Source organism: Nycticebus coucang, chromosome 18 (assembly GCF_027406575.1).
Source record: "Nycticebus coucang isolate mNycCou1 chromosome 18, mNycCou1.pri, whole genome shotgun sequence".
In the NCBI taxonomy this organism is placed as follows: domain Eukaryota; kingdom Metazoa; phylum Chordata; class Mammalia; order Primates; family Lorisidae; genus Nycticebus; species Nycticebus coucang.
The window spans coordinates 51,926,753-51,942,681 of NC_069797.1; the positions used below are offsets into that span (position 1 = coordinate 51,926,753).

The 15,929-nt window shown below is 48.5% G+C and overlaps 1 protein-coding gene across 2 annotated transcripts; it reads left to right on the forward strand.

The window, feature by feature from the left end:
• The first annotated feature begins 1,544 nt into the window (after positions 1-1,544).
• Positions 1,545-10,978, forward strand: TAC4 (tachykinin precursor 4). Of its 2 annotated transcripts, XM_053569208.1 has the most exons (5): positions 1,545-1,838; positions 6,311-6,404; positions 8,352-8,384; positions 9,454-9,519; positions 10,653-10,978. In XM_053569208.1, the coding sequence occupies exons 1-5, from the start codon at positions 1,713-1,715 to the stop codon at positions 10,682-10,684; spliced, it is 351 nt and encodes a 116-aa protein (XP_053425183.1). In that variant the 5' UTR covers positions 1,545-1,712; the 3' UTR covers positions 10,685-10,978. The 2 variants fall into 2 exon arrangements, with proteins under 2 accessions (XP_053425183.1, XP_053425184.1); XM_053569209.1 differs by lacking the exon at positions 10,653-10,978 and having other exon boundaries at positions 9,413-9,502.
• The last annotated feature ends 4,951 nt before the right edge of the window (positions 10,979-15,929 follow it).

Sequence of the window (15,929 nt, forward strand, 5' to 3'; positions counted from 1 at the left end):
GTAGGGGATACTGGGGACAGAGTCTTTGCTGGAAATAGGAATAGAAACAGAGAACCTCTTTAGAGGAGGTGAGCATAAGCCAGACCTTTAAGTATGAATGGAGTTCATCAGGAGGTGAACTTTCCTTCACCATCGTGGAGGCAGGAAGTCTCAGCCTGTCCTGGGAGCGGGTGGTGCAGTATGTCCCAGGCAGTGGTAGGTGGCCAAACTGGGAAGGAAGGTAAGTCTTTCCCTTGTTCCCACTTGTGTGCTAGCACATGCCAAACTGAACATGGCTCATCTGCCAACCAGAGGTCTCATATAGGACAGGGACAGTATCTACTCATATTTGGGGCCCCATGCCTCACCCAGTGTCAATAATTGTAGCAATAGTAATAGTCACTGTGAGCTCCTATAGGACAGGGACAGTGTCTTACTCACATTTGGGGCCCCATGCCTCACCCAGTGTCAATAATCATAGCAATATAATAGCCACTGGGTAGCAAATATTGACAATCACACACTGTGCTCAGTACCCCACGTGCATTATCCCATTTCATCCCCAAACTCTAAAAACAAGTGCTATTATTAACCCTGTTTCACCGATGAGGATTCTAAGGTTTAGAGGGATTAAGTAACATGCCTAAGGTCACATAGCTTGGCAGAACTAGAGTTGGAATTCAGGCTTCTCTGACCCCAGAGCCCTTGTTCTGGACTGAAGGGTGGATACATGAGTGGATAGGAGACAGGGAGGAACTAAACAGAGAAGTCTATAGCAGGGAGCTTAAAACTCATGCGATGGGAAGACACTGGAAGGTTGTAAGCAGGAGAGACAGGTCAGGTTAGAGATTTATAAGGATTACCTTGACGACAGTGGGAAGATGGTTTAGAATGCAGGAGTCCAATGACAGCCACAGCTAGGTATGGATGTTTATCTAAGAGTTGTCTTGGGCCACATGTTAAATATACAAACACTAATGAAAGCTAAATGAGCAAAAGAAGGTCCGTGCATAATTTTTATGATATCTGCCAATACACATAAGCATTCATAGCAAGCCACGGGCCGCATTTGGACATCCCTGGTAGAGCCAATAACACCTGAGATGGGAGGCCATTTTTCTGCGAATCCCAATTCCCACTCGTGGGAAGCCTTACTTCTTTCAGCATTGCATTATTTCTCTTAGGGCAAGACATGGGGACGTCTGCTGGAAGAAAATGCTGAAGAAGAGGGGACTCAGAGTTGGAAAGGGGAGACAAAGTGGTAGAATATACTGCTAAGTTCTAAGGAGAGGCCTCTCTGCACTGGGGAGCAGAACACCAGGAAGGGAGGAGCCACACAGTCTCCTTCCCCATTTCCAAGATGAGAAGTTCCCTTCAGGGTTTTCACACTGCCCCATTGTGCACCTGCCACTAGTGGAACACAGCCAAAGGGGAGGCAGGTGTTGCATCAGAGTGTTAAGCTTCGGGATCAAGTGTTAGGGGGTGGCATTGGAAGAGGTCTGGTTCCTCCTCCTGTTATCATTGGCCTTTCCAGCCAGGGAGAGTCAGAGGAAATGGCCCAGAGATCAAATAAGCTGAAGGAAGGAAGCAGGGTGGCTGGACGGACCAGAGAACAGGGGGAGCTTTCCCTACCTACACTCAAGGAGCCAAAGGGTGGACCAGAGCCTGCTGGAGGAAGACTTCTTGGGGCTGCAAGGGGCTTCCAGAGGGTTCCGGGACAGAGCAGCCTTACCATGCTGCCCTGCCTCACCCTGCTTCTCCTGACTGGGCTGGGGCTGTCCGTGTGCACTGCGGCAGGTGACAGTGAAGAACAGACACTCAACCCTGAAGCAGAGTCCTGGGTAACCGTGACCTTGGAGGTACCTTTGGGAAGAGGCTCTGACCAGGGCAGGGGATGATCCCATGGTGAAGCAGGCAGAAAATCCCCTCCATGGCTGCCAAGAGAGCAGGTTGCAAGGCAGCTTGTCTGACTCCCCTTGTAAACTCAAAGCCATGAGCACTTGGGGTGCTCCAAAGGGGTGAATGCACATGGGAGCAACAGTGTGTGCGTTTGTGTGTATGCGTGTATGCATGTGTATACTATTTAAGAAATACTTATTTAACACTACAATGTTTCTGGCACTATCCTATATGCTATATGTGTGTTTTATATATTTTTTTCTTTTGAGAGAGAGAGAGAGGGAGTCTCACTCTGTCACCGGGGCTAGAGTGCCCTGGCATCAGCCTAGCTCACTCAACCTCAAACTCCTGGGTTCAAGTGCTTCTTCTACCTCAGCCTCCCAAATAGCTGGAACTATAAGCACCTGCCACAACACCCGGCTATTTTTTCCTATTTTTAGTAGAGATGGGGTCTTACTCTTGCTCAGGCTATTCTCGAACTCCTGAGCTCAAGTGATTCTCCTGCTTTGACCTCCCAGAGTGCTAGAATTACAGGCATAAGCCATCACACCTAGCTCCCATATGCTTTACAAACATTAACTCATTCAATCCTCACATCAGCCTCATGGGGAGGGTATCATTACTATCCTCATTTTGCATATAAGGAAATTGAGGCACAGAGTGGTCAAGTAGTTTGTGCAAGGTTGCACAGCTTCGAAAGCACAACTACACACCTAGCCCAAGGTCTGCCTCTCTGTACCTGTGCATCAGAGATTTTCCAGAATTTCCTTTTAAGTAGATCAACTTAGGATACAATTACTATTTTGTCTCACAAGCAGAAACTCTTATTTCCTGACAAATAGTGATGTCTTTTTTTTAAGACAGAGTCTCAAGCTGTCACCCTGGGTAGAGTGCTGTGGCATCACAGCTCACAGCAACCTCCAACTCAGGCTCAAGCGATCCTCTTGCCTCAGTTTTTCTATTTTATGGTAGAGATGGGGGTCTTGTTTTTGCTCAGGCTGGTCTCGAACTCGTAAGCACAGTAATCCACCCGCCTCGGCCTCCAAGTGTGCTAGGATTACAAGCATGAGCCACCACGCCCGGCCGACAAATAGTGATTTCATTGTGGTCTCTTTCGCTAAACTGACATGAGTGCTGTTACTAGGACAAGACCTAAAAGTTGAAGACCTAGCATCTGTACTATGCCTACCCCTGCCCAGAAATCTGATCTAGGAGACAAAGATTCTGACCTCAGGGATTTCCTAATCAGACAGGGGAAAGAGGCCCACAGACCAGAGATGAATGCAGGTAAATAAGAGGTACATAAGTGCTCAGGGAGGGCTTCTGGAAATACAGATAGGACCGGCCCCGGCCAGACTGCAACAAAAAGATAGCTGGGCATTGTGGCGGGCGCCTGTGGTCCCAGGTACTCGGGAGGCTGAGGCAAGAGAATCACCTAGGCCCAGGAGTTGGAGGTTGCTGTGAGCTGTGTGAGGCCACAGCACTCTACCGAGGGAGACAAAGTAAGACTGTCTTTAAAAAAAAAAAAAGAAAGAAAGAAAAGGAAATACAGATAGGACAGGCTGAGCCTGGCTTCTCCCTTTCCCCCTATGGTGAGGACACTGGGGCTGGTTATGGCTTGTGGTCCCAGGCCATCCATGGTGAGGTCTCTGGAACCTCTTAGACATGGGGCCATAGGAAGGGCCATTTCATGGACAACCCCAATGGGTAGGTCTCCATTCTGCTTTGTGTGAATGTGCAAGTGTGTGCAGTAAGGAGACGGCAGCAGGGCTGGGCACCAGGATTCACGTCTCAGCTTCTCCACTGACTCTTGCTGCTTTCTGGATGTCAGTTTCCTCACCTGTAAAATGGGGAAAGAGAAGATGATCCCCAAGGTTTTTCTCCAACTTTGACATGCTCTGCAGAGTCAGTGCCAGGAGTCAAGGGACCTGGGAGCTTTCTACACAGCCACTTGGGAAACATCATCATAAATTTGAACTAATGCTGCTGCACTTTCTACCCAAAGGCAGCTCATCCTGCAGTTGGGTCTAATCCTTATCCTTCTTTAACTCTCCTTTAATATCCCTCTGCTTTCCAAGATGCAGGGCTTAGAACTTGGGAGAGACTGGGTTGGAAGTCAGGAAGAAACACTGTGCGATGCTAAGCATTAATACAAATGCACCTTCAGGGATGATCTGATCACCTCCCTGGTTCTCAGGGCTCCCCTGCCTGCAGTCATCCCTGGAGCCGGGGGTTGATGGATATGAGTTGCAGGTGGGGGCACAAGCACTTCTGGAACGAAAGGGAACAGATGCCTCTGAATCCCAACCCCAACCCCACCCTCAACCCCTGTAGCCTCTAAGACCTGGTGGGTGAGACAAGGGTCAGTCCTGTTTAATTCATAAATAGCTATTCACTCCAGCTTGCATTTGAAGGCTACCTTTTACCAAGGCAAAGTGGTTTGCGTGAGCTTTTCAGAAATGGGTCCAAATCTCCAAAATGACTTTTCCAGTTCCTGGCCAGGCTGGGCGACCCAGCTGCTCCAGCCACTGACATTGGGGATGGTGGAAAGACAGATCGGAAGTGACTGAATTAGTCTAAAATTTAGAAAAAATCCATTCTGGGCTCAGCACCTGTAGCTCAGTGGCTAGGACTCCGGCCATATACCCTGGGGCTGGCTGGTTCGAACCCGGCCCAGGCCTGCCAAACAACAACAACAACAACAAAATAGCCAAGTGTTGTGGTAGGTGCCTGTAGTCCCAGCTACTTGGGAGGCTGAGGCAAAAGAATCACTTAAGCCCAAGAGTTAGAGGTTGCTGTGAGCTGCGACAACACAGCACTCTACTGAGGGTAACATAATAAGACTCTGTCTCAAAAAAAAAAAAAGAAAAAAATCCATTCCGATCTGGAAAGGGGACAAGGTAAGTTGTGAGGAGCAGAGTGGTTTCCATTGCCCCCAACTAGGTCCCTGCTAGTTTCAGAAGCTACTCCTGGGGGAATTGGGGATGAAATAAAGAGCCCCTGGTGGTGAACCCAAGCTGCCACTCCCAGTACTCCAGAGCTCTGGTTGCCCATCTTAGTCTTCATGGAAAAGGAGACCCCACCCCCTATACCCAGACTGTCAGAAAAAGGACACTTCATTCAGTATCCTATGTCCCACACACACGGGTAGGGCTCCTGTGTATGCTAGGCTCTGTGCCAAGTACTGGGGGTTGAAAGATGTGAAGACAGTCTAATGTCACCCACTGTCACTCTCTCAACTAGGAAGTATCTTTCCCTCTCAGCAGAGTTGGGCAGGCCCCTCTCCCAGAGTTCTGATTAAAGTCTGAGAGGAAGAAGGCTATGGCCAGGGTCACAGAGGCTGATGGAGAAATGAGAAGCTCCAGCAGCTCAAGGATTAAAACGTCTTTGGCAAGAGCAGTAGCCTCCACCGCAATCATATGCCACGTTCCTCCCAGGAGGTTCAGGCTATAAAGCAGGGTAAATCTGAGGCAACGGGGAGAGAGTGAGAGCTAGAACGAGAGCAGGGAGGGAAAGCCTCTGGGGCCCACCCTGCGTTCACTACCTGACCCTTCCTTATCTATGTGGGAGACATTTCCCAAGATGGAGCAGAACCCACACTCTGGAATCAGACTTCGAATCCTGGTTCAAACACTTCCTGTGTGACCTTGGGCAAGTCACTTGACCTCCTCACATCTCAGTTTCTCCATCTGTAAAATAGGAGTAAAGACCAGAGTCCCTATGTCCTATGGTGACTGTGAATATTAAATGAGGGTACAACTGTAGTGTTTGACAGATAAGCCTTTGGACCCAAGATGGCCTGGGTTCAACTTCTGGCTCTATCTCGCCAGAACTGGATGACCCTGGACAACTTTAATCTCTCTGTGACTCAGTGTTTTCATGTGCAAGATGGTGACAGTAAAAGTTCTTTTCATAGGGTATTTTTGTTTGTTTGGTTGGTTTTTGTCACCCTTGATAGAGTGCCGTGGCGTTATAGCTCTCAGCAACCTCAAATTCCTGGGCTCAAGCAATCCTCTTGCCTCAGCCTTCCTAGTAGCTGGGATTACAGGCGTCCACTACCATGCCTGGCTATTTTTAAAGACGGGATTTCGCTCTGGCTTAGGCTGGTCTTGAACTCCTGAGCTCAGGTGATCCAGCCTCGGCCTCCCACAGTGCTAGGATTACAGGTGTGAGCCCCTGCACCCGGCTATTTCATGGGGTTTTGGTGAGGATGAAATGAATTGTTGTATTAAAGTGCTCCAAACAGTGCCAGGAACATAGTAGGTGAAATGTTAGTTGTTAATAATTATGATGGTGCACAGTATTGCATAAAATTCACCAAAAGACCAAGTGTTTGCTGTCTCTGAGCAGTCGAACTGTTGTCATTGAGATTGTCATTGCCCTCCCCCTCTTCTCAACAACCTCCCCCAACTCTCACCCTCTGCTCCTTCAGGAAGGCCCTGTGCTCCGTGTTGACCTCCAGCTGCAGAATGTGAAGAGGGGCAAGGCAAGCCAGTTCTTTGGGCTGATGGGGAAGCGGATGGGAGGTGAGTGACAAAGGTGGGCAGGAGCCCATCAGGCGGGGACCTGAGTTAAAGCCCAGAACCTGGGGTCAGGTAGTTCAGTCCAGTCATGGTCATTCATGAGATGGGGTGTGGCAGGCTATTTGTGTGAATTATCATCTAACCAGGACATTTTGGAGAGTGTTCAAAGGTGTGAATAAACCAGGCTGTCCTAGGCATATGGGGAGTGTGATCGCCTGAAAGGTGGGAGTGAATTCTTTGCCCCCTGGCTGGTGCTCTCACTTTCTATACTCTGGATGGCCTTGGGGAGTGGCAGTGAAGCTAGAGACCAGCATCTATGCGTGAACACAGCCCCAAGCCATGCTTTCTAGTCAATTCTGTTTGGCTCAAACAAAATTACATAAGATGAATCTGCGTTTCCTGAGGGCACTTTCAACTCAGGAGTCCTGTCCTGTGACCAGGAGAAAACAGTCAAGGCAGAGAGCAGTTTTTTTTTTTACCTTTTTATTATCACCACTATATATTTTGGAAAGGGTCATATGTTGTGGCTCACGCCTGTAACCCTAGCATTCTAGGAGGCTGAGGCAGGTGGATTGCTTGACCTCAGGAGTTTGAGACCAGCCTGAGCAAGAACGAGACCCATCTCTAAAAAAATATAGCCAGGCATTGTGGCGGGTGCCTGTAGCCCCAGCTACTCAGGAGGCTGATATAAGAGGATCACTTAAGACCAAGAGTTTGAGGTTGCTGTGAGCTATGATGCCATAGCACTCTACGAAGGGCAACCAAAGTGAGACTCTGTCTCAAAAAAAAAAAATTTTTTTTTTTAAGTGGCACCACTCAGTGTTGTGGAGAAACTGTCACTGTTCATTTGGAGGACACATTGGCAATATCCATCAAAGTTGGAAATACTCATGCCTTTCGATCCATAGTCTCACTTTGGAGACTCGCTCAAGAAGATGAGCGATTGCTGCAGGAACCCTGAGATGTTTGTAAGTGTCTGTAGTCCCAGCTATTCGGGAGGCTGAGGCAAGAAGAGTACTGTGAGCTATGATGCCATGGCTCTGTACCCAGGGCAACAAAGTGAGAATCTGTCTCAAAAAAGAAAAAGAAAGAAACAAAAGGAAAAAACCATAAAGACTATCAATTGGGTAAGGGTCAAAAAAGGATGAGACAGATCTGTGGAAAGTATGGAAAGATCTCCAAGATATATGCTTAAGTGGAAAAAGTGAGTTATAGAACAATATGCATGGTAGGAGCCTGCATGTTTATTTTTAAAACTGCATACTTACATAGCTATGCAAATGCATAGGGAAAGTTCTAGAAGGATCAATATCAAACTGTAAACAGCGGTTTGGAAGGACAGGAAGTGGAGAGGAGGTGGAGAAAGTGAGGAGAGACTTGAAATTTTACTGCACAACCATCTTCGTTGCTTGAATTGTTTTTATAGCAGGCGGGTATGCAAAGACTGGTTTTTGTAATAAAAAACATACACATAAAAATAGAGAAAACCAACTTGTGATCAAGCACTTTTAGCCTTAGTTTCCTCCTCTACAAAATGAGTTTTAGACTGGGCCATTTCTAAGTTCTCTTCCACGTCCAACAACCCATGAGAAGCAGGGGACAGGGGTATAAGAGAAATATTTCTTGAGCACCTACTATGCTCACACATGATTCAATCTCCATGGCATCCTCCTCATCACCAGGAGGGAAACTAGGACCTAACTTAATCTAAGAGAGGTTAAGTACTTTTTCCAAAGATGCCCACGCAGCTGGTGCCCAATGCCAGCGACCCCAATGTCTGTGCACTTCCCACTGCTTGACACTGCCAGGCACAGCCCTACTGCCACTCCAGGATAATGGGAGTGAAGACCCATCAGGGCACCAGTGCCCAAATGACCATAGCCATTCCCACCTCACCGAGCCCCCCAGGGAAGCAATGTAGTCCTCATTCCTCCTTTCTCCTTCTCCCAGGAATACCTCCGATCCAGCCAGGGAGAAGAACAGGTAAATGTTGCCAAGACCTTGCCCCCAGCATGCCCCCAGCTGTCCTGGCCACTGACAGATCCGGGAGGTGAGGGAGGTGCTCTGGTCATGAGCATGCCAGGCTGGCTTTGCTGCACGGAGGGTGGAGCAGTGTGGTTTGGCCACATGTTAGTCTTTCTGGTTGTTTCCTTAGAGGGGTGGTCTACGGACGCCTCGGGAGTAGTTGCAGGGATAGGAGGAGAGAGCGGTGGGTCTAGTTCTGCCAATGTTTCAAAATTATCTTGGATCTAAAGCCTGGAATTGGAAAAAATGAATCAACCACCAAGGAGTACTCAAAGCTTCAAATCCCCTATACCCAAAAGGCTCTTAAAAGTGTAAATCTGAGTAGCTGCTACCCTGCTTAAAACCCTTAAGCAAAAAAGGAAAAACAAGGGCGGCGCCTGTAGCTCAAAGGAGTAGGGTGCCGGCCCCATATGTCGGAGGTGGCAGGTTCAAACCCAGCCTCGGCCAAAAACTGCAAAAAAAAAAGGAAAAACAAAATCAAAAGAAAACCAATCAACCTGGGCCCACCATCCCCTCAGTGCTCCCAGGATCAAGTCCAGTCCCCCAGCATGACTCCTGTCATCCTTTGGGGCCAGCCTTGCTGACTTGGCCCCAAACCCATCTCAAATGGCTCACCTTCCTGGACTGCCTGCCCTACCCAGACAGAACTTCTCTCCTTAGCATACTGTACTGTTCGTCCTGATGAGTCACATGGCTGGTGTCCCCAAATGGGAATCCCCCAATTACTAGGCATAGCCTGCCATCACCTCTGTATCCCCAACACCCAGCATTTTCTGCCTATTAGAGGCACCCCCCTCCACGGCCTCCCCCACCCTGTGTTTGTGAAGGAAAAGCAGAAGGGAGAATGGAAGAGGAGGAGGAAGGAATCAGTGACTGAACCGGTGAATGAATGAGCCAATCCTAGGTGCTTCCTCAACTCCCAGATGATTAAAAAGTGACTCCATGTGCAAGGCCCCAGCCCCGGCCTTCCCTGATTCCCCAGGCAGCCTCCCTCTGTTGCCTCTCTCTGGCCCTCTTCTCTCTCTAGCACCAGTGTATCAATTGGAACAAGCGGACCAGGGCCTCCTGGGCAGAAGAAGACCATCCACAGAAGGTAGGCAAGGGCCAGTGCCCAGTTAGCTGCCAGTGTGGAGGGCAGTGGGGCAGGCAGCTAGGCAGACAGAATAGGCTCTGCACAGGCTGGCAGCTGAGGTACAGGGAGGTGGTCTCTCTGGTGGTCCAGGACTGAAACAGCTGTGGCCCTGAAGCCACACCATCCTCATCCCTAATACTCCAGGGCATGCTTTGTCCCACTCCCACCCCTGCCCTATAGGGCCAGCAGTACCCACAGGGAATGATGCACAATTTTCCAAAGCCTGGAAAATCCCTTATTCCCTCACCATCCATGGAGTTCTGATCATTGATGTTACTCAGTCCTGCCTTCTGTCTTTAGAGACTTTTTGCCTTTGACAATTGTAAATAAGTGCAAATCACCCTGGGAGGGGTAACACCCCAAGCAGTTATCAGCTCACACCTTCTGGCAGGGGCCACACCTCCAAATGGTTCCCAGGGGCTGGGCATGAAAGTCAATGAATTGGACTGGGAAAAGACTGCAGCTCACCTGAGCAGGCACAGAGGCAGGCAGTGGGTGCCCCAGTGGTCAAGGACACTGAGCCCCAGCCTGCCTTCCTCAGAGCCAACCTCTTCCCCTAGAGCTGCAGACTTCTGGGCCCTCCCTTGCTCCCTCAGCAGAACACTTGCAAGAGCCCTTGCATTCAAAGGGCCATGGAAATCACTCCAGTACCAAATAGGAGCAAATGTCCCTCCATGTGTGGTGTGGGCAGGAAGCTTAGAAATTGTTATTTGTCAGCAATGAAAAGCTACTTGCCCAAAATCACACAGTGAACTGGTAACAGAGCCAGGACTAATAGCTAGGACTCCTGTTTTCTAGTCCACGGCACTTTTCATGTCTCCAGGAGGGCTTTGGGGACTTTGGTATACCCTTCCCTTCTGTTAGAGAGGATAGCTGTGGGTTGGTTCTGCCCATGCTCTGGAGGCGTTAGTGATCGAATATTGGAACACACAGCAGATGAACCTGCAATTCCATTGCCGTAGGTATCTCTGGACAGGAAAAATAGGGTCTGGGGAGATCAGGGGCCTTCACTTGGGTGACTCGGGAAGACTCTAAGGGTGGAGGAGGCAGACAAGACTCTCCTAACCACTGTCCATGTACCAAACTCTCCCCAGGCAGAGAGGATGAGGACCATGGTTCAGAGTGAGAGCTTCTACTATGCACTTCTCCCTCCCAGGATGTTATAGCTGACCAGCCGGCAGGCCAGATCCCTTCTCTGTGTGTCTTCTGGCATTTCACACCAGCCTCGAACTGAATTTGCTGAGCTTTTTCCAGTACGGTCAGTGTCAAGCAGCAGTTGTGCATGAATACACAGTTGTCACCCTCGAGCTGGAGTGTCCCCTGCCCCCTTGCACTCAGAGCCCTCATCTCACTGCACAGCAGGGGCAAGCCTCACACACGCTGTACCCCTGTACCCAGCACATAGCAGGGGCTCAATAAAGGAGTGAGCAGTGAATGGCTCCTTCTCCAGTGCATGGCAGAGGGCAGGAGCAGCCTCCCTAGTGTTTCAGCAGGCCAAGATGCCTTTTTCAGAATTGCAAAGAGAAATACTAAACAGCCCTGATTGACTTTGGATGGAAAAATAGGCTTAGGACACAGGTAAGGACAAGTAGAAATGGGAAGGCTGTGACAGGAAAGGTACTGCAGGCATCTTGGAGTGGAAGGGATTTAAAGGCAAGGAGTCTTTTTTCCCTTTAGGATCTTATGAAGCCCCAGCCTGAAAGAAGACACTCTCTCCCTACCCACCGTCATGATCACAGGGTTCATTCAAATCCACTGTCTCCTGACTTGGGGAAGAATTAGGTCCCAGATCACTCACCAGTTCTTTTGTTTAAAGTGGCCCTTCAACTAACTGCTTTGCTTTCAGGTCAGTTAGGGGCAGCGCCTATAGCGCAGTGGTTATGGCGCCAGCCACATACGCCTAGGCTGGCAGGTTCAAACCCAGCCTGGGCCAGCTAAACGACAACTGCAACAAAAAAAATAGCCAGGCATTGTGGCAGGCGCCTGTAGTCCCAGCTACTTGGGAGGCTGAGGCAAGAGAATCGCTTAAGCCCAAGAGTTGGAGGTTGCTGTGAGCTGTGACGCCACAACACTACCCAGGGCGACAGCTTGAGACTCTGTCCCCCTCCTCCCCACCAAAAAGAATAGTCAGCCCCATTCCTCAGCACAGGAAGATCACCAGAGGAGTGAAACAGCTCCCAAACTCAGGGAGTCCCAGTTTGCTGGGAGGCCATTGTCCCTGCCCTTGTAGTTCACAGGCAGGGGAGACATAAAGGTTCTCAGGATGCTTAGAAAGAGGAACGCTAGCATGAGATCCCAGGGGCAGCCCTGGGCAGTAAGCATTAAGGTGGTGGGCCATGGAAGGAGTTACATACCATTTGTGAGGGCAGGTTAGATTCATTAATTCACTCGGCTACAAAACATTTAACTTCTATCCCTCTCAACAAAAAAAAGGAAATGGGTTAGGAGTTTTTCCAGGTGGTTCATTCTATCCAGGGGGTGGGGTGGGGGCACTAGGATAAATGTTAAAGGCAAGGAAAGTTGGTGTTAGTACAGAGGGAAAAACCTTCTGGGTGCCAGAAAAGTTGTCAGCAAAGGCCAATAAGAGGAAGCTAAATGGCACCAGTGAAGACTGAAGGATGACTGCTCATCATGAGCCCTGGATGAAGCTCTGTTCCGGTCTCCATGTTCACACCTTACCATTAATTATGTCCTGTGATGGAAGTGGGGGTGGAAACAGTGCCAGCCTCCTCCTTGGGAGGCTGCCGTCCCAGCTAATGTCCTTCTCCTTCCAACCTTCCCAACCTTCTAACACGACAGGCCTCCCGGTGCCTGCGCCACCCCACCACCCATCCAGAGGTGAGGTCCCGAGAGGTGGTTGGTTCAGTACAACAACCCAACTCAAAGGACCAGCAAAAGAGGGTTGAAGGCTTTATTCTTATGGTTAAAGTTTGGGACATTTAGTGAAAAATGAAATTCACCAAATACTTAGTTTCCTCTTTGTGCCACACTATACTAAGTGCTCAGATGAGACTGGGAACATGATTGTGTGGGAATGGACAGAGGGGCCTTACTGGACAGCCAAGATAGTGCAAAGCCCACATTCTGCTCTCCAGTCATCTTTTTCGAAGCCACTGTGTTTACTCAAGCTTCTGGTTTCTGCACATGCTGTTCTTTCCATTCTGGTGAATTCTTTCTTTTCAAACATCAGTTTCTCTGTAAAGGTTTTCCAGCCCAGGAACTACCCATTCTCTCCCTCCTCGGAGTTACCAAAACGCCTTGCACGTTGTTCCATCCAGCATTTACTCTACGTTGTAACGCTGATGTTATAATGAATGCTTTCTTTCTCCAACGAGACAGGGTTGCTCAAGAACGAGGACCATCTCATCTTTGTATTCTTTATTGCCAACAACAGTGCTTGGCACATAAGAGGTCCCTGGAAAGTATTTAGACAAAGAATGCACATTTCCTGTCCTCAAGGAGTCTGTCTCTAGGGAACCAAACTTAACACGTCACTGAAATAAATAGCAGATGCCGCTTACTGAACACATAGCCCACAGTTCTCAACTTGTCTACATGCTGAACGTCTGACCCACTGCCCCAAAGCTAGCCTGCACTGGCTTCTACCGTCCCTACACCTCCAACCTGCTCTGCTGCTCAGGTTGGAAACCTGGGAGTCACCTCCATGCCTCATGTTGAATACATCATCTTCCAAAGCCTATCTCTAATCCATCCATGTGTTGCCATCTCCACTACCACTTAAGTCCAAGCCACCCTCATTCCTGGTCTGGCAATTTCCTTGCTTTCCATCTGACTGCCTAATAGCCACCTCCATCCTGAGCATGAACTTGTTTTTTTTTTTTTTTGAGACAGAGTCTCAAACTATTGCCCTGGGTAGAGTGCCGTGGCATCATAGCTGACAATAACCTCCAACTCTTGGTCTCAAGTGATCCCCTTGCCTCAGTTCTTTTCTTTTCTTTTTTTGGAGACAGTCTCACTTTGTCACTCTCAGTAGGGTGCAGTGACATCATAGCTAACAGCAACCTCAATCTCTTGGGCTCAAGCGATTCTCTTGCCTCAGCCTCCCAAGCAGCCAGGACTACAGGTGCCTGCCACAATGCTCGGCTTTTTTTTTAAGAGATGGGGGTCTCAATCTGACTCAGGCTGGTCTCGAACCCATGAGCTCAGGCAATCTGCCCACCTCGGCCTCCCAGAGTGCTAGGATTACAGGTGTGAGCCACCGCGCCTGGCCTTTTTTTTTTTTTTTTGAGACAGTCTCAAGCTGTCGCCCTGGGTAGAGTTGCCATGGCATCATAGCCTCACAGCAACCTCCAACTCAGGCTGAAGCAATTCTCTTGCCTCAGTTTTTTCTATTTTTAGTAGACAGGGTCTCACTTTTGCTCAGGCTGGTGTCAAACTCATGAGCTCAAGCAATCCACTAGCCTTGGCTAGGATTACAGGGGAGCCCACCACGCCTGGCCAGTCTTAGTAGAAACAGGGTCTCGATTTCGCTCAGGCTGTTCTCCAACTCATGATGAGCATGACCCTTTAAATGAAACGATGGACATGTCCATCCCTCATTGGTCACAGTTCAACAGTGTTCTAGGATAAACATGACATTCTTGCAGAGGCATCCAAGGCCCTATGCTCTCTGGTCTCTTTCCCTCCCAATTGTCACTCCTTACCAGGCTGACTATCACACAGCAAATGCTGGCCTGTATTGGGGTCTGGACATTGGCCCAGGCCTTCTACTCCTCCTCTGCCTAACTCAGCTTTCAACTCCCAAGATCAAGTCCCTATTTTAGACAGGACTTAACTCCCTCCTACTACACTTCCATAACACCCTGTCATTTTCCTGTCACAATTAGAAATGAAACATTTAGCATCTCCTCCAGGAGACTGCTATTTCCACATCTCTTGTGTAACACTAAATATCCAGGACCCAGGATCTAAAGGAAATTGGTGAATATTTGTTTACCAAATGAGTGAAAATGTCAGGCATGATGTAAGACAACTTACCTTCACAATCACTACCCCCATTCTGCATATGAGGATAAGCCACCTGCTTGAAGTTACACAGGCAATAGCAGAGCCAGGATTTGAGCCAAGGTGACCTGATTTCATATACACTCAACCCCTACACTTGGCCTATGCCAAGTTTCAGGCAGAATTAAAGATCCACATGGGTAGGAAAGAAACATTTCCAAATCTGACCCCCAGCATAAAAGTCCCTCAAGAGGCTTCTTCCAGAGCCTGTCTTTCCCTGGAAAACCCCAATGCCCATTAGCCTACTGAAGGTTTGAAAAGCATGAAGTAACTGGTTTTAACTTTAATTCAGTGTTTCCCAAATTTATCTGACAAACAACCCTTTTTGCCCATAATTTTGTATTTAATGGAACACACTTTAGGGAATGTTGAAGTGGAGGCTTTCCCAGTTAAATACAGGAAAGGGGATAATAGACTAATCCAGCTGCACGTCAAGGCCATGTGTAAAGGAATGATGAAAGCTATGTAGGTTGAGTCAGCTTATGGAAAGACTTGAAAGCCAGGATAAACATGAACTTAATCCAGTGAGCAGTGGGAAGCCACATGAACTCTGCAGCAGGAACTCACGAGCCCATGTCTTGACAGTGGCTTTTCTTCACTTTTCCTGATCCACTTAAGGAAGCAGCTAAGAATTTCAAGGCCAGGAAGGGACCTCAGAAGTACTCCGACAGCTGAGATATGCTGGATGACCAAACGGGCTGAACTGACTCCAAGGGTGCCATTTATATAGGATATGAATAGTGCCCTTGGAATTGTACAAGGTGGTGGCCTTCCTCGTCCATGTCTGGCTTCCAATCACGAGTAATCAGTTAATGGAAACCTACAAGACCAAACTGAATTCCAGTCCCTTTAGTTTCCAAAGTTCTCTAGTTTCACATAGCCCTTGCTGTGCATCAAGTCATCCCCAAATATGTCTTGAAACAGTATTTCTCACAATTCTCTCAGTTGGATTGATTCAGCTGAATGTTCCTTTACCTTCATGTGGTATTAGCAGGGGTCACTCATGAGGCTGCATTCAGCTGGGAGATTAGTTGGGGTTAAAACCTTCAAGACACATGCAGGGGTCCTCAAACTTTTTAAACAGGGGGCCAGTTCACTGTCCCTCAGACCGTTGGAGGGCCAGATCACAGTTTAAAAAAAAAAAAAACTATGAACAAATTCCTATGCACACTGCAATATCTAATTTTGAAGTAAAAAAATAAAACAGGGACAAATACAATCATACCACTTCATGTGGCCTGCAGGCCGCAGTTTGAGGACCCCTGTTGGGGGTTTGGCACTATCAGCTAGAGCATCTCGGTTCTCCTACACGTGTGGTCTCTTCATTTAGTAATTCAGCCCAAGTT

Excerpts from the sequence above, each read along its gene's own strand:
- TAC4 (XM_053569208.1), top strand. The coding sequence starts at position 1,713 with ATGCTGCCCTGCCTCACCCTGCTTCTCCTGACTGGGCTGGGGCTGTCC. Across the intron at positions 8,385-9,453 it reads CCAGCCAGGGAGAAGAACAG|CACCAGTGTATCAATTGGAA; the intron begins GTAAATGTTGCC and ends TTCTCTCTCTAG. Across the intron at positions 9,520-10,652 it reads AAGAAGACCATCCACAGAAG|GCAGAGAGGATGAGGACCAT; the intron begins GTAGGCAAGGGC and ends AACTCTCCCCAG.